The sequence below is a fragment of the Nerophis ophidion genome, linkage group LG13, assembly GCF_033978795.1.
Source record: "Nerophis ophidion isolate RoL-2023_Sa linkage group LG13, RoL_Noph_v1.0, whole genome shotgun sequence".
Taxonomy (NCBI): domain Eukaryota; kingdom Metazoa; phylum Chordata; class Actinopteri; order Syngnathiformes; family Syngnathidae; genus Nerophis; species Nerophis ophidion.
The window spans coordinates 16061288-16084596 of record NC_084623.1 but is presented as its reverse complement, the minus strand read 5'-3'; the positions used below and the strand labels follow the sequence as shown (position 1 = coordinate 16084596).

General features: G+C 40.9%; 1 protein-coding gene across 2 annotated transcripts in view; it reads left to right on the top strand.

Annotated features, from left to right (window-relative positions):
* adarb1b (adenosine deaminase RNA specific B1b) overlaps positions 1 to 23309 on the top strand; it is a 346819-nt gene that overhangs the window by 285937 nt on the left and 37573 nt on the right. For both annotated transcript variants that reach the window (XM_061918461.1, XM_061918460.1), the window contains 4 exons: positions 4921 to 5035; positions 8337 to 8505; positions 16253 to 16404; positions 23055 to 23223. In XM_061918461.1, the coding sequence (XP_061774445.1) occupies positions 4921 to 5035; positions 8337 to 8505; positions 16253 to 16404; positions 23055 to 23223 (605 nt within the window). The remainder of the gene's footprint in view (positions 1 to 4920; positions 5036 to 8336; positions 8506 to 16252; positions 16405 to 23054; positions 23224 to 23309) is intronic.

Sequence of the window (23309 nt, the reverse complement as noted above, 5' to 3'; positions counted from 1 at the left end):
TCATTGGAAATGCATCTGCTTTGAGTGTCGCAGGATATCCACACATTTCTGTACCATCTCTGTCGTAGCATCGCTATCGTCGGTAAGGTGTGCAGAACAAACGAGCGACTTTCGCATCTTTCGACCACTGGTGCAACTTGAATCTGTCGATTGGTATGTGTTTGTTTGTCATTAAATGTGGGTGGAGGGAAAGGCTGGATGCAAATATAGCTACAAATGAGGCATAATGATGCAATATGTACATACAGCTAGCCTAAATAGCATGTTAGCATCGATTAGCTTCCAGTCATGCCGTGAGCAAATATGTCTGATTAGCACACTCCACGTAAGTCAACTGGTGTTGTTACACCCTCCGACAACACACTGACGAGGCATAATGTCTCCAAGGTACGGAAAACAGTCGAAAAAACATAAAATAACAGAGCTGATTTGACTTGGTGTGTGTAATGGGTTTGAGAAAATGACGGATTGCTTCCCGTTGTGACGTCACGGGTGAAAGGTCATTGCTCCGACAGCGAACAATTGAAAGGCGTTTCAATCGCCAAATTCACCCTTTTAGAGTTCGGAAATCGGTTAAAAAAACATACGGTCTTTTTTCTGCAACATCAAGGTATATATTGACGCTTACATAAGTCTGGTGATAATGTTCCCCTTTAAGGGTATCATGTATCCTCAGATCTTCGCGTTCATATTTCACTGTTTGTTGCATTTTTGTTGCGTTTCGTCGATCAAAAGGGGGTGTGACGTTCATATTTTGTCAATATTCAGTGTTTTATCGTTCATAGAAAAGATTAAAGTCCATTAGGTTTTTTAAGGCGGTCTGTCTTAACGTTTTTAGCATTCAATCCGACATTATTGTGAGGTTTTGTATTAGTGTTCATAATAATAGATATACCGGCCCCCAGACACATTTTTTTCTCTAAACGTGGCCCCCGAGTCAAAATAATTGCCCAGGCCTCCGTCAAACCATATCCAATTGCATGTACAATCCGCAAAGTATGTAAAAATACCGTCTAAACGTCACAATGCGCCACAGTTTCAGACGGCCGTTTTGAATATTCAACTGAATATCTTCGGCAATTTCCATATATTTGAGGTCGGATGACGTCACGCTGGGAACTTTTCCGCACTCTGACCGTATCATCAGATCAGTCATACTGGAAATACACAACAATTGTTAAGAGATGTGCTGTTAATCATTCACAATCCTTATGTAAGACAAGAACACATATGTTTAAAGGGGAACATTATCACAATTTCAAAAGGGTTCAAAACAATAAAAATCAGTTCCCAGTGGCTTGTTTTATTTTTTGAAGTTTTTTTCAAAATTTTACCGGTCCGGGAATATCCCTAAATAAAGCTTTAAAGTGCCTTATTTTCGCTATCTTCGAAACCACTATCCATTTCCCTGTGTTGTCATACAGTGCTGCCAATACAAACAACATGGCGGTTACCACAGCAAGATATAGCGACATTAGCTCGGATTCAGACTCGGATTTCAGCGGCTTAAGCGATTCAACAAATTACGCATGTATTGAAACAGATGGTCGGAGTATGGAGGCAGATAGCGAAAACAAAATTGAAGAGGAAACTGAAGCAATTGAGCGAATAGCTATTGACGCTATTCGGCCATAGCGTGGGTGTACCTAATGAAGTGGCCCATAGCATGGCTGCCTTATTAGCATCGCCGGTAAAATGTGCAGACCAAACGATCAGGACTTTCGCATCATGTGACACTGGAGCAACTTAAATCCGTCGATTGGTAAGTGTTTGTTTCGCATTAAATGTGGGTATCTAGTTTCAAATGTACATACAGCTAGCGTAAATAGCATGTTAGCATCGATTAGCATAGCATGTTAGCATCGATTAGCTGGCAGTCATGCCGTGACCAAATATGTCTGATTAGCACATAAGTCAACAACATCAACAAAACTCACATTTGTGATTTTGTTGACTTAATCGCTGCAAATGCATCTGCAGGTTATCCATACATCTCTGTGCCATGTCTGTCTTAGCATCGCCGGTCAAATGTGAAGACATTTTGGTACACTCAATGGGGATCTGGTGGCTGATTTCTTGCCAGTGGTGCAACTTGAATCCCTCCCTGTTAGTGTTGTTACACCCTCCGACAACACACTGACGAGGCAAGGTTCCAAAAAATAGTCGAAAAAACGGAAAATAACAGAGCTGAGACCCGGTGTTTGTAATGTGAAAATGAAAATTACCTCGGTGACTTCACGTTCTGACGTCATCGCTAAAAGACCGATAAACAGAAAGGCGTTTAATTTGCCAAAATCCCCCCACTTAGAGTTCGGAAATCGGTAAAAAAAAATACACGGTCTTTTTTCTGCAACATCAAGGTATATATTGACGCTTGCATAGGTTTGGTGATAATGTTCCCCTTTAAGCTTTGTTTATGTATTCTTAATTGTAAATAAATAGCTAACAATTAGGTCAACAGATCGAGGGTCCTCTGTTGCGCCCATTATATCCTCTAAAAACATCCAGAAACCGTATCAACACAGATCAGTTGCGTCTGTGTTGGCACGTTCTTTATACCAGAGTCTAATTGTGGTTTATTTCAGTTGTTTAGTGTTCCGTAAAAATAACGACTACCGACACTAAATCGGCTTGTGGCAATAAGACCTGCAGTTTAAATCCATAGTCAAGCTATTTCTTGCGAACCAGCAGTCTACGGCAGGGTAGTTTTGATTTGCTTTCACACATTAAAGAGCACTTATTTGTATTTTCAGTTAACTGGGAGGCTGGCAGAGAAAATGTTGTAAACCGTTTAGCATTTTTATTATAGTAATGATTATCATGTGTTTGCTCGTGCTGGTATTAAAACAGTAGTGAGAGGAAAAAGTGCTAGATTTAAGAATGAACATAGATTTTACTGTTATGGACACATCATTTCAACATTTTTAATTGTATCAGCCTCTCACTCATACTACAGTAGGAGCTGGTAATCATTTTGCAATGCAGTCTGTTGAAGTGAATTATATTTTTTTTAAGTGAATTATATTTATATAGCGCTTTTTCCTCGACTGACTCAAAGTGCTTTACATAGTGAAACCCAATATCTAAGTTACAATTAAACCAGTGTGGGTGCCACTGGGAGCAGGTGGGTAAAGTGTCTTGCCCAAGGACACAACGGCAGTGACTAGGATGGCGGAAGCGGGGATCGAACCTGCAACCCTCAAGTTGCTGGCACGGCCGCTCTACCAACCGAGCTATACCGGTTGGTAGAAAATGATGGAAAGCTGCCGCCGCTCTGCATAGCAACTGATGCTTTGTTCGAAGTCGGAATTGCCACAAATCACATGTTAAGATATTCGGCACTCTACTGCCATGTGGGAATTTGTCACGTTTCATGTGTCAGGTAAACTGCGACGAATGGTGTATATATACAGTACCATTTATTTCAAGAAAAAAAATACATCACAATTCAGACTCTAAATGGTATCAATTAGGTCCGCTGGTTTATTATTCTTATTTTTACCTCCAGTATTTCATTAATAAGAATACTACTTGTTTGTACTATTTTATGTCTTTTTTCGTCTCAGGCCATAGCAGGTAAAATCATACTCTAGGCCAGTGGTTCTCAAATGGGGGTACTTGAAGGTATGCCAAGGTGTACGTGAGATTTTTTTAAAATATTCTCAAATTAGCAACAATTCAAAAATTCTTTATAAATGTATTTATTGAATAATACTTCAACAAAATATGAATGTAAGTTCCTATACTGTGGGGGAAAAAAATGCAACAATGCAATATTCAGTGTTGACTGCTAGATTTTTTTGTGGACATGTTCCATGAATATCGATGTTACATTTTTTTTTTTTGAAGAAATGTTTAGAATTTAGTTCATGAATCCAGCGGGATCGCTATTACGATCCCCAAAGAGGGCACTTTAAGTTGATGATTACTTCTATGTGTAGAAATCTTTATTTATAATTGAATCACTTGTTTATTTTTCAGCAAGTTTTTAGTTATTTTTATATATCCATCCATCCATTTACTACCGCTTATTCCCTTTCGGGGTCGCGGGGGGCGCTGGCGCCTATATTTTTTCCAAATAGTTCAAGAAAGACCACTACAAATGAGCAATATTTCGCAGTGTTATGCAATTTAATAAATCAGAAACTGATGACATATTGCTGTATTTTACTTCTTTATCTCTTTTTTTCAACCAAAAATGCTTTGCTCTGATTAGGGGGTACTTGAATTAAAAAAATGTTCACAGGGGGTACATCACTGAAAAAAGTTTGAGAACCACTGCTCTAGGCTATTTTTGAAAGTACATTAAAAACTGGACTTTGGACTGGCTTGTACTTTATAAATATAAAATTAAATGTACCTTTTTAAAAGTAAAAACAACCATTCCTGCAGCTGTTCATGTTGGCGTATTCATTTTTACCTTTTTTTTGGTCTAATTTCTCACATCCACGACCTTGCCGCGTGAAAGTGAAATGACCTCGCTATGAGTGGATGAGTCCGAAGTGGCGGCAAAGTAATATTATAATAATCTCATTAATTTACGTCCATCCAGTCAAAGTTATCTCTCTTTTCGGCGATCATCATTTTCTGGAGTAGAGCACGAGCACGAGAAAGTGGCTGTCAAAGAACACATGATATATGTTCACTTAATCCTTTGGCATCATGGGACTTGATCCGCATTAACACTTCAGTTTAACCCGACTTGGCAGACACCTTGAAAGGTATTATAGTATCCCTTAAAAAGTAAGCCACTTTTCTCTCTGTTGCTGCAACTTTCTGACTGTTTTTTTTTTTTTGTTGGTGCTTAAAGAAAACCCAGTGGCAGGCACAGGTGATCTGGGTCAGGGTAGCATCGCGCGTGTCATATTTGACACTGGTTTATTCCCGTGTGGGTGAATTTTTATTTTTTTTATTTTCCAGGTTCTCGCCGACGCCGTCTCCCGACTGGTGGTGGATAAGTTCAGTGAGCTGACTGAAAACTTCACCTCTCCTCATGCTCGGCGGAAAGTGCTGGCAGGCGTTGTCATGACAACAGGTAGATGTGCATGGTTGAAGATCTGGTCATTGCAAAAAAAACCTTTTTTTTTTTTTTAGAGTTATTAAGAAGTGAAGTGAATTATATTTGTATAGCGCTTTTCTCAAGTGACTCAAAGCGCTTTACATAGTGAAACTCAATATCTAAGTTACATTTAAACCAGTGTGGGTGGCACTGGGAGCAGGTGGGTAAAGTGTCTTGCCCAAGGACACAACAGCAGTGACTAGGATGGCTGAAGCGGGAATCGAACTTGCAACCCTCAAGTTGCTGGCACGGCCACTCTACTAACCGAGTTATACCGGTATCTATATATAAAAGACTGATAGATGGATGTGGAGGGGTGGTTCTCGTTTAAAAATAGCATGGAATGCGTCCATATTTGTCCAGACCGAGGGTCGGCAACCCGCGGGCTCTTTAATATCGCCCTGGTGCAGGGGTCGGGAACCCAAAATGTTGAAAGAGCCATATTGAAACAAAAAATACAAAAACAAATCCGTCTGGAGCCGCAAAAAAATAAAAGCCAGATTACATACAGAGATATGTGTCATGAGATATAAATTGAATTATGAGGACTTATCCATCCATCCATCCATTTTCTACTGCTTATTCCCTTTTGGGGTTGCGGGGGGCGCTGGCGCCTATCTCAGCTACAATCGGGCGGAAGGCGGGGTACACCCTGGACAAGTCGCCACCTCATCGCAGAGCCAACACAGATAGACAGACAACATTCACACTCACATTCACACACTAGGGCCAATTTAGTGTTGCCAATCAACCTATCCCCTTAAAGGAAACTAAATGAGCTCAAATATAGCTAGAAATGAGGCATAATGATGCAATAAGTACATATAGCTAGCCTAAATAGCATGTTAGCATCGATTAGCTTGCAGTCATGCAGTGACCAAATATGTCTGATTAGCACTCCACACAAGTCAATAACATCAACAAAAGTCACCTTTGTGCATTCATGCACAACATTAAAAGTTTGGTGGACAAAATGAGCCAGAAAAAGAAGTGGCATAAAACACGTCTTAGAAAGTCGGAGAAAGTTATACAAACTACGGTGAGTTCAAGGACCGCCAAAATTAGTAGGACAAAACGGCGCTCGCCAAATACTTGAATCAGTGAAGCATGTTTAATACAAACAGTTTGCTTTTTAACAATTAGGGACGTTTGTGTCATGTTTGTCCTCCTAAAGAAACCATATTAAAACAAAAAATATGTTTTTTTCCTCTCATCTTTTTCCATTTTTCATATATTTTTTAAAAAGCGCCAGAGAGCCACTAGGGCTCCAGAGCCGCGGGTTGCCGACCCCCGCCCTAGTGTCACCCTGGAGCTTTTTAAAAAATGTAATAAAATAGAAAAAATATTTATTTTTTGTTTTAATAGGGTTGCTGTCGGACAACATGACACAAACCTTCCTATGTATTAGAAAGCCCACTGTTTTATACAAAACCCAAAACCAATGAAGTTGGCATGTTGTGTAAATTATAAATAAAAACAGAATACAATCATTTGTAAATCCTTTTCAACCTATATTCAATTGACTAGACTGCAAAGACAAGATACTTAGCGTTCGAACTGCTGAACTATATTTTTTGCAAATATTAGCTAACGACAAGCTACGTTCAAAAACAGTCCCGTTATAATGGGTTTATCAGCGGGGGCCTAATCTACCGTATTTCCTTGAATAGCCGCCAGGGCGCTAATTAATTTAAAACCTCTTCTCACTCCTGCGCTTATTCAAGGCATTCGTTAAAAGTAAGCAGGCGCTAATAATTTTAAAACCTCTTCTCACCCCTGCGCTTACCGATGGCATGCAGTAAAAAATTGAGTGTTATATAAAAAAAAGTTTAAAAAAAATTAAACTCTTCTGCGCCCGCGGCCCGATGGTTGGGGACCACTGTTCTACAACATGTCATCGCGCCCACCATTACACCATGCTATCTGCGTGGCGGTAGGACGCATGCATTTCGCTGCTTCTCATACGAGATTGCATTGCATAATTGGTCAACAGCCATACTGTTTACGCTGATGGTTGTGATATACGTAAACAACTTTAACACTCTTACTAATATGCGCCACACTCTGTGAACCCTAATCAAACAAGAATAACAAAGACGTTTCTGGAGAACATTGGCTCTGTAACACATTATAAACGCAACATGAGAATTACCCAAAATTCCAATGCATCCATGACTCTTGGCTATATTACACACGCGCCCCCAACCCCGCCCACCTCAACCGACGCACGGTGCTTGCGGGTGTATGATATAGCCAAGAGTCATGGATGCATTGGAATTCTGGGTAATTCTTATGTTGCTTCTATAATGTATTACAGAGCCAATGATCTCCAGAAATGTGTTTGTTATTCTTGTTTGGTTAGGGTTCACAGAGTGTGGCGCATATTAGTAAGAGTGTTAAAGTTGTTTTATTTCACAACCATCAGTGTGTTCTGTAGGGCTGTGGACCAAGACCCCTGGTTTACACACAGTAAAATTAAATAAAAAACTACTCCACCATTTTGAAAATGACAGCAGGGAAAGCGTCACTCGTGACGTCACGAATTTGGCCCGGCGGTAAAAGTAAGCATGCGCCTATAAATTTAGGGAGCGTGTTTTACCCGGCAGTAATTCAAGGCAGGCGCATATTACATGCACGGCGGCTATTCAAGGAAATACGGTATGTGTTGCTGTTGAAATTAATGATTTATCATACTGATTATTTATTAAAGGGGATCTCTGATGATTTTAATTGACATTTAATACAATTCCTTGTGGTTTAGATCAGTGGTCCCCAACCTTTTTGTAGCTGCGGACCGGTCAACGCTTGATATTTTGGAGATTTTTTTATTTTGTAATGTTTCTTTTTGTTTCTTTGTCATGAAAAAGGGAGGTTTTTGTCATGAAAAATGTTTTTTTTTTTTGGGTTGGTGCACTAATTGTAAGCGTATCTTGTGTTTTTTTATGTTGATTTAATAAAAAACATTTTTATTTTTATTTGTATTTTTTTTAATTAAAAAAATAATAAGAGGCTGTACTGCATCAAAAACGACATTGGTACGAATCACCCAATGTGTCAACTTTACTGGTTTTGTGTTTTGTACTTGATTACTAAAATAACATCTGCAGCCCTAAAATGAGTGTTTGGGAAACGCTAAGTTTACTCTATTCTTAGTGATGTAGTGTGACAATTTTGCCACTGAAAACTGCAATCTAATGTGTAAAAAGATGAGAGCAAATGCAAGATTTTGTGGGGGTTCCACTGAAACTCATGTTTTTGGTCTTTCTGCCCCCGACAGGAACAGATGTAAAAGAAGCACAGGTAATTTGTGTTTCTACAGGAACTAAATGCATCAACGGTGAGTACATGAGTGACCGTGGTCTGGCACTCAATGACTGCCACGCTGAGATAATCGCCCGACGCTCGCTCATGAGATACCTGTACACCCAGCTGGAGTTCTTCCTCAGGTCAGTGGACACCGTCTAATTTACTTTATAGTAATATTTTTTGGACTATAAGGCGCACTGTCAAAGAACAAATCTATTCGGCTCTATTTTTATACACAAGGCACACCAGATTTTTTCTCTCCATTTAAAACACTTTTTTGTGGTCTACATAACATGTAATGATGGTCAACATTCTGCATGTATTATGTTTTGTTTCGTCAAAAGGCTTTCTGACCGTCTCTCTGGGTGTTGTTGACGTGGTTCCACTTCGACTACGTCCTCTCCCCGTCATCGTTGTTGCAGTTGTTAAAAAAATATATTTTTGAATTAATTGCGATTCTTATTTGTAACAATTCCTAATTGATTAAAAAAATGTATAAACAAATCATAATCAGAATATGGTATGCTACAGGATATAAGCCGCACCCATTAAATTTTAAAACACCAAATTATTTGTATCCATATAGTAGCCGCACCGGACCTTTAGCTGCGAATATATACTTTTCGAATAATTGTATCTAAATTATCACAAAACTTTGTTATTTCAATGAGTTCCCGGCAAGAAGACAAAAGCTGTCTTTAATCCTACCAAGCAGAAGGCTTGTAAAACTCCACTGTATAGGATGGGAAGCAACATAAAGGTGTTCTGTTTCGTTCGTATATTGTAATCAACAGAAAAATATTGTCTTGGCCCGAGAACTACAAAGCAAAGAGAAAGCAGGACCCGACTCCCCTCCAGGCACTGCTTCTTTGAACTGTTTTAATCAAAGGCGATAACGACCCCCGTACCTTAGAAACAACTGTTGCCATGTAATCAGGGAAAGTCCAAATAAAAGAGGAGGCCGTACAATCTTTCGCCAGAGCGTAATGGAGACTGTGCAAGAGTACAGCCCCGACGCGCTCTCCTCAATTGAGACAAATTTAATTTTGTCTGTGTCTAATTCCTTGCTTTTTGTCTTGTTTAATATGTGTCATTAGTGTTTAACCTGACATATATGTTGTGAAATTAGTTATTTACACGGAAATATTCTGTAAAGCCAGCTCTTTAATCAGCTGAACAGACTCAATAACTCCACGGTCACATATCGGTGAATTTATTGAGGGATTTGTGAAACTGAAACAATACAAGACGGATACTTTTGTAAGTTTATAATACTAACAAATACACTCATAAACATGTTAGCATATCGGCTAATGCTAACGACGCTAGCATCAACGATAGCACATACAATTATTCGTACAAACACTCCTACAGACATCACACATGGGACGGTTTAGTGATTATGAATAGTTTTAGTTATATTATAAAACCTACAAGCCGTGCTTGGAGTGATGAATGAAGAATCCATACGAGAAGAAACACTATGGACGGCTAGGAGACTGAACGATACCTCGGTTGGAAAAAAGTAAAAGGAAGGACACTGCAGCAATGCACAGTGTAATTGCTTGTTTTTTTGTTGTTGTTTTATTTTTTTGTTATTATGATTATAATAGTCACCAGTAAAGAAAAAATCCATAATTTAGCTGCTCCGTTTTTATAAGCTGCTGGGAGCAAAGTGTAGGAAAAAAGTACCAGTTCATAGTCCGTAATTTACAGAAATATGAACATTTATGAGAGCTGTCTGTTTATTGTTTGGAGGAATGTAGTTAATCACTGAATTGGCCCCCAGTGTTATTATAAAAGTATTGATTTTGAATGGAGAATCTATTCTGAATGGAATCCTTACCTCCAAGAATCTTATCGAATTGTGTGGTGTCCAAAGATTCACAGCCCTAGTTTTTAGATAGTACTTTATTGATTCCTTCAGGAGAGTTCCCTCAGGAAAATTAAAAATGTATGCTTCCATAGCAAGTCTACTGACAGATATAAGTTACAACTGTACGCTACTTTGTAATAAAAATGGCAACATCAGAGGATGAATGCCCCGCAACAAGAGGGTAGAGAAAAACAAGAGGCTTATTGACTAAAGCGCAGACTACAATGGCGGACCTGCGCAAATTTTCGGGACTTATGTAGATTCCAAATACACAACAATAGGTACCATTAGGTAAAAAAAAGTTTGTTTTGCCTAATTGGGCGCAACTGAAACATCAGATAATGTCTCCGAATAGGTGCCATTTTGGGGTCCTTACACACCATAATAATGCCCGTATTTTAAAGCACAGTACGTCTGACTACAATAGCCTTAATGCGCTGACAATCAATCAAGTGGTGCAACATTGTAGCTTACTAAAGTCGTACTAACAGATTTTTTAGTTCCGTGTGTAATATTCTAAATTCTCAATTAAACAAAAGTTTAGTAGTAGGTAGTTACAAGCGTCATTTATTGAGCAGGCGTCAACTTGCAGTCCACCTGTATCGCTTTTGCTTGACTGCCATCTACTGGTTACACCTATCATTGCACCAGGTACCTTGTGGGTTAGTCTGGAAAGACAAAAGGCTAGGGGAGCTCACCCTGAGAGAAAAGCAAGTGCTGGTAGGCGCAACATAGGCGGTCCTCCGACTGACCGGAGCTCCGGCAGCCTCCTGCAGCTGTGAGGAGGTGCTGGTCGACCTGGGTTTCCCTTGCCACCGGATACAGCTCCCCACAGCGAAGAAGTGACGTTGGAGCCTGCGCGTCTCCCTCGTTCGAAAAAGACCTCGATGGTTGCAAAGAAGCTCCACAACGGTCACAAAGGCGGAAGAAGGCTGCAGCAAAGATGGGCCCCCAATTGTCTTGGTTCTCCATGCCATTGGACCCTGGCTTTCTCTTTGCCGAGGACCGTGTGGTGGCTGTCTGTGCACCAGTCTCCCCACTTTAAAAGAGTCCACGTACAGGCGTTCCCTTGAGTGCAATCCCACCAACAGGAGAACAATCATACTCCTTTCGAGTGATCGCCGACGACCACATAGATTTGGTTCAAGGCTGGTAAGCACAACCAGAATTAGTATGTGCATTGGGCGCACCGGATTATAAGGTGCAGTGTCAATTTTGTGAGAAAAATGAAAGGATTTTAAAGGCCTATTGAAACCCACTACTACCGATCACGCAGTCTAATAGTTTATATATCAATGATGAAATCTTAATATCTTAATATTGCAACACATGCCAAGTTGACTAAATTGCAATTTTAAATTTCGCGCGGAGGTATCCTGCTGAAACGTCCCGGTATGATGACGCGTGCGCGTGACGTCACGCATGGTAGAGGACATTTTGTTCCAGCATCGTTCCCAGCTATAAGTGGTCTGTTTTCATGGCATAATTCCACAGTATTTTGGACGTTTGTCATCAATCAATCAATCAATGTTTACTTATATAGCCCTAAATCACTAGTGTCTCAAAGGGCTGCACAAACCACCACGACATCCTCGGTAGGCCCACATAAGGGCAAGGAAAACTCACACCCAGTGGGACATTGGTGACAATAATGACCCAGTGGGACGTCGGTGACAATGATGACTATGAGAACCTTAGAGAGGAGGAAAGCAATGGATGTCGAGCGGATCTAACATGATACTGTGAAAGTTCAATCCACAATGGATCCAACACAGTCGCGAGAGTCCAGTCCAAAGAGGATCCAAGACACAGCAGCGAGAGTCCCGTTCACAGCGGAGCCAGCAGGAAACCATCCCAAGCGTAGGCGGACCAGCAGCGCAGAGATGTCCCCAGCCGATACACAGGCGAGCAGTACATGGCCACCGGATCGGACCGGACCCCCTCCACACGGGAGAGTGGGACATAGAAGAAAAAGAAAAGAAACGGCAGATCAACTGGTCTAAAAAGGGAGTCTATTTAAAGGCTAGAGTATACAAATGAGTTTTAAGGTGAGACTTAAATGCTTCTACTGAGGTGGCATCGCGAACTGTTACCGGGAGGGCATTCCAGAGTACTGGAGCCCGAACGGAAAATGCTCTATAGCCCGCAGACTTTTTTTGGGCTTTGGGAATCACTAATAAGCCGGAGTCCTTTGAACGCAGATTTCTTGCCGGGACATATGGTACAATACAATCGGCAAGATAAGATGGAGCTAGACCGTGTAGTATTTTATACGTAAGTAGTAAAACCTTAAAGTCACATCTTAAGTGCACAGGAAGCCAGTGCAGGTGAGCCAGTACAGGCGTAATGTGATCAAACTTTCTTGTTCTTGTCAAAAGTCTAGCAGCCGCATTTTGTACCAACTGTAATCTTTTAATGCTAGACATGGGGAGACCCGAAAATAATACGTTACAGTAGTCGAGGCGAGACGTAACAAACGCATGGATAATGATCTCAGCGTCTTTAGTGGACAGAATGGAGCGAATTTTAGCGATATTACGGAGATGAAAGAAGGCCGTTTTAGTAACGCTTTTAATGTGTGCCTCAAAGGAGAGAGTTGGGTCGAAGATAATACCCAGATTCTTTACCGTGTCGCCTTGTTTAATTGTTTGGTTGTCAAATGTTAGAGTTGTATTATTAAATAGAGTTCGGTGTCTAGCAGGACCGATAATCAGCATTTCCGTTTTTTTGGCGTTGAGTTGCAAAAAGTTAGCGGACATCCATTGTTTAATTTCATTAAGACACGCCTCCAGGTGACTACAATCCGGCGTGTTGGTCAGCGTTAGGGGCATGTAGAGTTGGGTGTCATCAGCATAACAGTGAAAGCTAATACCGTATTTGCGTATGATGTCACCTAGCGGCAGCATGTAGATGCTGAAGAGTGCAGGGCCAAGGACCGAACCCTGGGGAACTCCACACGTTACCTTAACGTAGTCCGAGGTCACATTGTTATGGGAGACACACTGCATCCTATCAGTAAGATAAGAGTTAAACCAAGACAGGGCTAAGTCTGACATACCAATTCGTGTTTTGATACGTTCTAATAAAATATTATGATCGACGGTATCGAAAGCAGCGCTAAGATCGAGGAGCAGCAACATAGATGACGCATCAGAATCCATCGTTAGCAATAGATCATTAGTCATTTTTGCGAGGGCTGTCTCCGTGGAGTGATTTGCCCTGAAACCGGATTGAAAGGTTTCACATAGCTTGTTAGACGCTAAGTGTTCATTTAACTGCTCCGCAACAATTTTTTCAAGGATTTTTGAAATAAAGGGAAGGTGAGACACCGGTCGGTAATTTACCATGAGGTCAGGATCGAGGTTAGGTCTTTTAAGAAGAGGATGAATAACCGCTTTTTTGAATGCTAGGGGAACAGTGCCCGAGGAGAGTGATAAGTTTATAATATTTAGCACTGATGGACCTAATAATACAAAGAGCTCCTTGATCAGTTTCCCAGGAAGAGGGTCAAGTAAACATGTTGTCTGTTTTATTCCATTTACACGTTGTAACAATTCCTCTAATGTTATTTCCTCAAAACGAGAGAAAGTATTTTGGAGGGCAGTATTCGCCGTATATACAATCGTGTCAGTGTTAATAGAACCCCGTTGTAGCTGGGACGCATTGTCTTTAATCTCCTTTCTAATGACTTCAATTTTCTTACTAAAGAATTGCATAAAGTCATCAGCTGAGTGGGTTGAGCTACTGGAAGGAGTCCCTTGTTGGGTTAGCGATGCTACCGTACTAAACAAAGATTTAGGATCGTTTTTATTACGGTGGATGAGATTTGAGTAATATTTAGCTTTAGCTAAGGTAAGCATGCGTTTATAAGTTATTAAACCATCACTCCATGCTTGATGGTGCACCTCAAGTTTAGTCGTGCGCCATTTGCGTTCCAGCTTTCTACATAATAATTTCTGAGCTTTAGTTTCTTCTGTAAACCACGGGGTGCGCTTTTTTGGAGCCTTTTTTAACTTTAGCGGTGCTATGTTATCAATGGTTTCGCGCAGGGCGTCGTTAAAGTTGTTAGTGAGGTTATCAATAGAGCCCACATACTTTGGGAATGGTGCCATTACCGAGGGCAGTAGGTCAGCAAGAGTTGTCGTTGTGGCTGTATTAATGTTGCGGCTGCTATAGCAGTTATTATTATTATTAGTTTGACGAACATGCGTCTGAACCTCGAATTTTATAAGGTAATGATCAGACAATACTTTAGTATACGGGAGTATCGTAACTGTTGCTGAATCTTTTGCAATGTGTTCAATGAATAATGGAGACGTCAAAGAAGAAAGCTGTAGGTGGGAAGCGGTGTATTGCGGCCGCCTGTAGCAACAAAAACAGCGCCGGTGTTTCATTGTTTACATTCCCGAAAGATGACGGTGAAGCTTTACTATGGAACAGAGCGGTCAAGCGAACACGGTTGGATTGGACCACACACACAAAGTACAGTGTATTATGCAGCGATCATTTCGAAAGATGGTGTTTCGAAGAGGGTCCCTTGCGAAGGAAAGATATGTGCATCGCCACCACCCGTCGACTGGTGCTGAAGAAAGGTGCGGGGCCGACCTTCAGGTTGTACAGGTACGACCATATAACCTCACTAAAACACTAGTAACACAATAAACAGATAAGGGATACTCCAGAATTATCCTAGTAAATTTGTTTAATAACATCTGAATCGCTCCCACTGTATAAAATTTTCTTTTTTTTGTCTAGTCCAGGGGTCGGGAACCTTTTTGGCTGAGAGAGCCGAGAAGGCAAATATTTTAAAATGTATTTTCGTAAGAGCCATATACATTTTTTTTTTAACACCGAACACAACTAAACGCCTGCATTTTTAAGTAAGACCAACATTTATAATAGGTCTCTTATTCTTTGTAATAACATTGTTATTCTGAAGTTAACTGTGGAGGGGCGTGGCCTGCGGGCCTGCAGCGAAGCAGGTTGTTGCCAGGCCCGGCCTCGAAATCAGCGACAGATGCGTAGACGGCCCACCTGGGCCTTGTTATCTAATCACCTGTGGCTGTGTTATAAGCAGCAGCCAGGAGAAGAGACGGAGTTGGAGCTGGAGCCAGAGCGCAAGTTATGACGAAAGAGAAAAAGACAATTGCTGGGAAGCAACTGAGAGACTTATTGGAAAAAAAAACAATATTGCAACCCTAAAACAGGCTCTCATGTCAATGTTTGGTGGTCTGAAGAACCCCCAGGAGGGCATGCCCCACCCTAACCAATAATAAATAACTTCTTACCATTAACGCAACTTCTTGAACAGGTGCGGTATAAGAAAGGATGGATGGACTAAAAATGCTTGAGAATGTTTTATATTTTGAAAATGATTTTTAACACTGTGATTACAAGTGGAATTATTCATTACTTATCGTGTCAAGCAATGTCAGCTCAGATTTACCTGAGAGCCGGATGTAGTTACCAAAAGAGCCACATCTGGCTCGCGAGCCATAGGTTCCCTACCCCTGGTCTAGTCCTTCACTCTCACTTTCCTCATCCACGAATCTTTCATCCTCGCTCAAATTAATGGGGAAATCGTCGCTTTCTCGTTCCGAATCGCTCTCGCTGCTGGTGGCCATGATTGTAAACAATGTTCAGATGTGAGGAGCTTTACAACCCGTGATGTTTTGCACACATTGTCTGCTACTTCCGGTGCAGGCAAGGCTTTATTATCAGCACCAAAAGTTGCAAACTTTATCGTCGATGTTCTCTACTAAATCCTTTCAGCAAAAATATGGCAAAATCGCGAAATGATCAAGTATGACACATAGAATGGAGCTGCTGTCCCCGTTTAAATAAGAAAATCTCATTTCTGTAGGCCTTTAAGTGTGCCCTATAGTTCGAAAAATATGGTATTTGTGGTTTGTTTGCTCGTTTGGTCTAATTCTGTATCTGTATGCTCGCCAGGTGCATTTGCTACAGTAGTTTTCACTCCATTGATAACAGCTCTTTGTCCGTTACTGTAGCAACAGCAAAGAAGAGAATCAGAAATCCATATTCATACACTGTGACAAGGGAGGCTACAAGCTAAAGGACAACATTCAGTTCCATCTCTACATCAGCACCTCGCCCTGCGGAGACGCCAGAATCTTCTCCCCGCATGAGGCCGGCGTGGAAGGTAAAACGTCCCCCCCCTCCCCTAGTTACGCTGACAGATTGACAATGCAGCTTCGGCTTGGCTGACAACTTTCTTCAACAGTTAGTTGAATTAAATCCTCAAGATTTCCTCTCCCTGCGCGGTTTAATTTGATTAGAAATCCGCCGCAAAGTCCAAACACGCGTCGGGACATATTGAAACAAGGCTCCATTAATTAAAGCTTTTTGTTATTCACTTTCTGTCCCTATCAGTTTTTTGTTCCCCCCCCCCCCCCCCCCGCCACCCCCTGCCCGGCCCACCCTCACTGTCTGACTGATTAACCTCCCCCATACTTGTCAACGTGTTTTCCATTGCATGCTGCAGCCTGAATGGAAAGCAGACACACTCAATTAGTCAATGAATAGATGCCTTCTGCTGCTGCTGGACCAAGGGAAAATGTTGATAACATATGTTGTTTTGTTTTCGTTTTGTCCCTCTTTTTTTTTAACCGAGGGCTTTGTGGTCTTTCTTGGGCAATGTAGCCATAAATGCTTCATGAATATTATTACATACAATGCAATCATATTGATTTATTCACTCATTTTCTATCAATTGCACGAGGAATTCAAATTAAGCAATGACATAATTTAATGTAAAAAGAAATACGACAAAAATATTTTTCATAGGCACATCAAAGAGGAGGAAACATAAAATATCTTAAAGAGATATTTTATTCATATAAATACATTTGATGTGTTTATTGTGTTGATAATATGTTTAAGTTTGTTTAGAACGGGGGTCTGCAACCCGTGGCTCTTTAAATGTATGAAAAATGGAAAGATATGTTTTAATATGGTTTCTGTAGGAGGACAAACATGACACAAACCTCCGTAATTGTTATAAATCACACTGTTTACATTAAACATGCTTCACTGATTCGAGTATTATATTTACATCTAACACAATTTCCCAACTCATATGGAAACGGGGTTTTACTACAAAACTACTAAAAGTACAGTATTCAGTGTTTCCCTCAGAAAATGTGTTAGTTAAGGTGGTGTCTCTCCAGGGGGTGTCCCGCCTGGGATAGGCGGACGGACGGGGAAGGGGCTGGGTGGGTGTCAGCCACCAACGCCTCTCCATCTCACCACAGCCTGGGGAGGCAATAGACTACAGACTGTGGTGAAGTAGGCCGGCTTCGTCGCGTGAAGAAGCCTACAACTTTTGGTTGTGTTTTCCGCTCTGTATGCTGAGTGGCAATATAGGACTATTTTGTGTTTTGTTTTTACTAAAACACAAAAAAAACTAAAACAAATTAAAATAAAAACAAAACACAAAAAAGTCCTAGGGTTAGGGTTAGGGTTACCCTACCTGAGATACTAAGTATGTCATTATTTTGACTTAGTAAATATTGACTTACTAAGACAAAATAATGACATACTTAGTATCTCAGGTAGGGTAACCCTAACCCTAGGACTGTTTTGTGTTTTATTTTTACTTTACTTTGTTTTAGGTTGTTTTTTTTTTTTTTAGTTTTAATGTCATTATTTTGACTTAGTAAATATTGATTTACTAAGACAAAATAATGACATGAAAAACTAAAAAAAAACATTTCAGAAAAATACCAGGGTTTCCCGCAGCGCTTTGTTGTTAAGGCACCCACCTTAACAACAAAAAGCCGCCGCCTAAACTAAAGTCTTAAAAAAAACTAATATATATTTTTTTGTCCTGTAAATTAAGCATGACGAGTTGAGCATATGTCTCTATACTCTTTTTCAAATGCTTATTGCAAACACTTATTTACACTAAGTCATTATTTTGACTTACTGTCTTACTTGTCTTAGTAAGTCAATATTTACTTAGGAAGTCAATATTTACTAAGTCAAAATAATGACTACTAAGTTAAAATAATGACTAAGTCAAAATAATGACTTACTGTAAATAAGCGTTTGAAAAAGAGTATAGAGACATATGCTCAACTCATCATGCTTAATTTACAGGACAAAAATATATATATTTATTTTCCAAGACTTTAGTTTAGGCGGTGGCTCTTTCTTGTTAAAGGGGAACATTATCACCAAACCTATGCAAGCGTCAATATATACCTTGATGTTGCACAAAAAAGACCATGTATTTTTTTAACCGATTTCCGAACTCTAAATGGGTGAATTTTGGCAAATTAAATGCCTTTCTGTTTATCGGTTTTTTAGCGATGACGTCAGAATGTGACGTCACCGAGGTAACACACCCGCCATATTTATTTTCACATTACACACCCCGGGTCTCAGCTCTGTTATTTTCAGTTTTTTCGACTATTTTTTGGAACCTTGGAGACATCATGCCTCGTCGGTATGTTGTCGGAGGGTGTAACAACACTAACAGGGAGGGATTCAAGTTGCACCACTGGCAAGAAATCTGCCGCCAGACCCCCATTGAATGTACCAAAGTGTCTTCACATTTGACCGGCGATGCTAAGACAGACATGGCACAGAGATGTATGGATAACCTGCAGATGCATTTGCAACGATTAAGTCAACGAAATCACAAAGGTGAGTTTTGTTGATGTTGTTGACTTATGTGCTAATCAGACATATTTGGTCACGGCATGACTGCCAGCTAATTGATGCTAACATGCTACGCTAATCGATGCTAACATGCTATTTACGCTTGCTGTATGTACATTTGAAACTAGATACCCACATTTAATTTGAAACAAACTCTTACCAATCGACGGATTTAAGTTGCTCCAGTGTCACAAGATGCGAAAGTCCTGATCGTTTGGTCCGCACATTTTACCGGCGATGCTAATAAGGCAGCCATGCTATCGGCCACTTCATTAGGTACACCCACACTATGGCCGAATAGCGTCAATAGCTACTCGCTCAATAGATTCAATTTCGTTTTCGCTATCTGCCTCCAGACTCCGACCATCTGTTTCAATACAAGCGTAATCTGCTGAATCGCTTAAGCCGCTGAAATCCGAGTCTGAATCCGAGCTATCAATCAATCAATCAATCAATGTTTACTTATATAGCCCTAAATCACTAGTGTCTCAAAGGGCTGCACAAACCACCACGACATCCTCGGTAGGAAAACTCACACCCAGTGGGACATTGGTGACAATAATGACCCAGTGGGACGTCGGTGACAATGATGACTATGAGAACCTTAGAGAGGAGGAAAGCAATGGATGTCGAGCGGGTCTAACATGATACTGTGAAAGTTCAATCCACAATGGATACAACACAGTCGCGAGAGTCCAGTCCAAAGAGGATCCAAGACACAGCAGCGAGAGTCCCGTTCACAGCGGAGCCAGCAGGAAACCATCCCAAGCGTAGGCGGACCAGCAGCGCAGAGATGTCCCCAGCCGATACACAGGCGAGCAGTACATGGCCACCGGATCGGACCGGACCCCCTCCACACGGGAGAGTGGGACATAGAAGAAAAAGAAAAGAAACGGCAGATCAACTGGTCTAAAAAGGGAGTCTATTTAAAGGCTAGAGTATACAAATGAGTTTTAAGGTGAGACTTAAATGCTTCTACTGAGGTGGCATCGCGAACTGTTACCGGGAGGGCATTCCAGAGTACTGGAGCCCGAACGGAAAATGCTCTATAGCCCGCAGACTTTTTTTGGGCTTTGGGAATCACTAATAAGCCGGAGTCCTTTGAACGCAGATTTCTTGCCGGGACATATGGTACAATACAATCGGCAAGATAAGATGGAGCTAGACCGTGTAGTATTTTATACGTAAGTAGTAAAACCTTAAAGTCACATCTTAAGTGCACAGGAAGCCAGTGCAGGTGAGCCAGTACAGGCGTAATGTGATCAAACTTTCTTGTTCTTGTCAAAAGTCTAGCAGCCGCATTTTGTACCAACTGTAATCTTTTAATGCTAGACATGGGGAGACCCGAAAATAATACGTTACAGTAGTCGAGGCGAGACGTAACAAACGCATGGATAATGATCTCAGCGTCTTTAGTGGACAGAATGGAGCGAATTTTAGCGATATTACGGAGATGAAAGAAGGCCGTTTTAGTAACGCTTTTAATGTGTGCCTCAAAGGAGAGAGTTGGGTCGAAGATAATACCCAGATTCTTTACCGTGTCGCCTTGTTTAATTGTTTGGTTGTCAAATGTTAGAGTTGTATTATTAAATAGAGTTCGGTGTCTAGCAGGACCGATAATCAGCATTTCCGTTTTTTTGGCGTTGAGTTGCAAAAAGTTAGCGGACATCCATTGTTTAATTTCATTAAGACACTCCTCCAGCTGACTACAATCCGGCGTGTTGGTCAGCTTTAGGGGCATGTAGAGTTGGGTGTCATCAGCATAACAGTGAAAGCTAATACCGTATTTGCGTATGATGTCACCTAGCGGCAGCATGTAGATGCTGAAGAGTGCAGGGCCAAGGACCGAACCCTGGGGAACTCCACACGTTACCTTAACGTAGTCCGAGGTCACATTGTTATGGGAGACACACTGCATCCTATCAGTAAGATAAGAGTTAAACCAAGACAGGGCTAAGTCTGACATACCAATTCGTGTTTTGATACGTTCTAATAAAATATTATGATCGACGGTATCGAAAGCAGCGCTAAGATCGAGGAGCAGCAACATAGATGACGCATCAGAATCCATCGTTAGCAATAGATCATTAGTCATTTTTGCGAGGGCTGTCTCCGTGGAGTGATTTGCCCTGAAACCGGATTGAAAGGTTTCACATAGATTGTTAGACGCTAAGTGTTCATTTAACTGCTCCGCAACAATTTTTTCAAGGATTTTTGAAATAAAGGGAAGGTGAGACACCGGTCGGTAGTTTACCATGAGGTCAGGATCGAGGTTAGGTCTTTTAAGAAGAGGATGAATAACCGCTTTTTTGAATGCTAGGGGAACAGTGCCCGAGGAGAGTGATAAGTTTATAATATTTAGCACTGATGGACCTAATAATACAAAGAGCTCCTTGATCAGTTTCCCAGGAAGAGGGTCAAGTAAACATGTTGTCTGTTTTATTCCATTTACACGTTGTAACAATTCCTCTAATGTTATTTCCTCAAAACGAGAGAAAGTATTTTGGAGGGCAGTATCCGCCGTATATACAATCGTGTCAGTGTTAATAGAACCCCGTTGTAGCTGGGACGCATTGTCTTTAATCTCCTTTCTAATGACTTCAATTTTCTTACTAAAGAATTGCATAAAGTCATCAGCTGAGTGGGTTGAGCTACTGGAAGGAGTCCCTTGTTGGGTTAGCGATGCTACCGTACTAAACAAAAATTTAGGATCGTTTTTATTACGGTGGATGAGATTTGAGTAATATTTAGCTTTAGCTAAGGTAAGCATGCGTTTATAAGTTATTAAACCATCACTCCATGCTTGATGGTGCACCTCAAGTTTAGTCGTGCGCCATTTGCGTTCCAGCTTTCTACATAATAATTTCTGAGCTCTAGTGTCTTCTGTAAACCACGGGGTGCGCTTTTTTGGAGCCTTTTTTAACTTTAGCGGTGCTATGTTATCAATGTCGCTATATCTTGCTGTGGTAACCGCCATGTTGTTTGTATTGGCAGCCCTGTATGACGTCACAGGGAAATGGATAGTGGTTTCGAAGATAGCGAAAATAAGGCACTTTAAAGCTTTATTTAGGGATATTCCGGGACCGGTAAAATTTTGAAAAAAACGTCAAAAAATACAACAAGCCACTGGAACTGATTTTTATTTTTTTTAACCCTTTGAAATTGTGATAATGTTCCCCTTTAAGGCGGCCGCCTTGACCATAAAGCGCAGCAGGAAACCCTGGTATTTTTCTGTAGTAACGGTGATTAGCATTAGCATTTATTTTACACCAACTTGTTGACATCTCTCGATGTCGGTCAAAGCCGCTTCTGTGTAGGAACAAGAAAATCGCTGTTTATGTTGCTCACAGACTGAATGCCATTACATTTTCCAAGGCTACGGAATGGACCAAGGGTCAAAAAGGAGTCAGGGCGCATGTGCCTTAATAGTGTGTCAAAAAAAAAGCGCAGTTAAAGGAACTTCGAATTAAGGCGTTGTTATCGTGTTAACTTTGCCAGCCCTAGCTAATAGTAAAACCAGGTAATCGTAAGTGGAGGTACCACTGTCTACTCACAGATACAACCATTCACAATCACATAAATATCAATCAATTAAAATGTATTTATACAGCCTTTAAATAAAAAAGTAAATGCGATTCGGAGTTTTCATGTAACCTGGCGTTGGTATTGTTGAGCTCGGAAAGAAAACCAGAATAGCAAAGAAAACCCACTCAAGCATTAAAAAAACACGCAAACTGTTGTTCTGGTTGAAAGAGCCCTTTACACATGATTAGTGCAAGTCATCCTTTTTACTGCAAACAAGTGCTGTCTAATTGGCTGACAGTTTTGCACATTTACTGCACCTTGTACTCTTTGTCATATCACAAGTCAGCCGGTGTTGTTGGTGTTTTCTGATATCTTTTAATTGGGCAGTTCTCAGCTGTCAAGGGGAAGCCATCTTTCTCATACCCACAGGTTTAAAACTGCCAACATTATAGAGGAAAAAATAAAAAAGAATCCTTTGGTAAATGACTGGCTGTGTGTACAAATTTGACAGCTTATGGATAAATAATAGTCACTAAGCTGACTTATTTTTGGGCTGGAGGAAAGTGTTGCAAACTTGTTTTTCCTCTTCCTGTCTGCCCCCAGACCAAGGAGACAGACACCCCAATCGGAAAGCAAGGGGTCAGCTCCGGACCAAGATCGAGTCTGGAGAGGGCACCATACCTGTGAGGACCAGCAATACCATCCAAACATGGGACGGGGTGCTTCAAGGAGAGAGGTTACTCACTATGTCCTGCAGTGACAAGATTGCAAGGTAAGTTTAATACTGAAAGAAAGCACCTTTACTTCTCTTCCAGCACAGGTGTCTAACTCAGATCTGGTCCGTCACATTTAATGTCT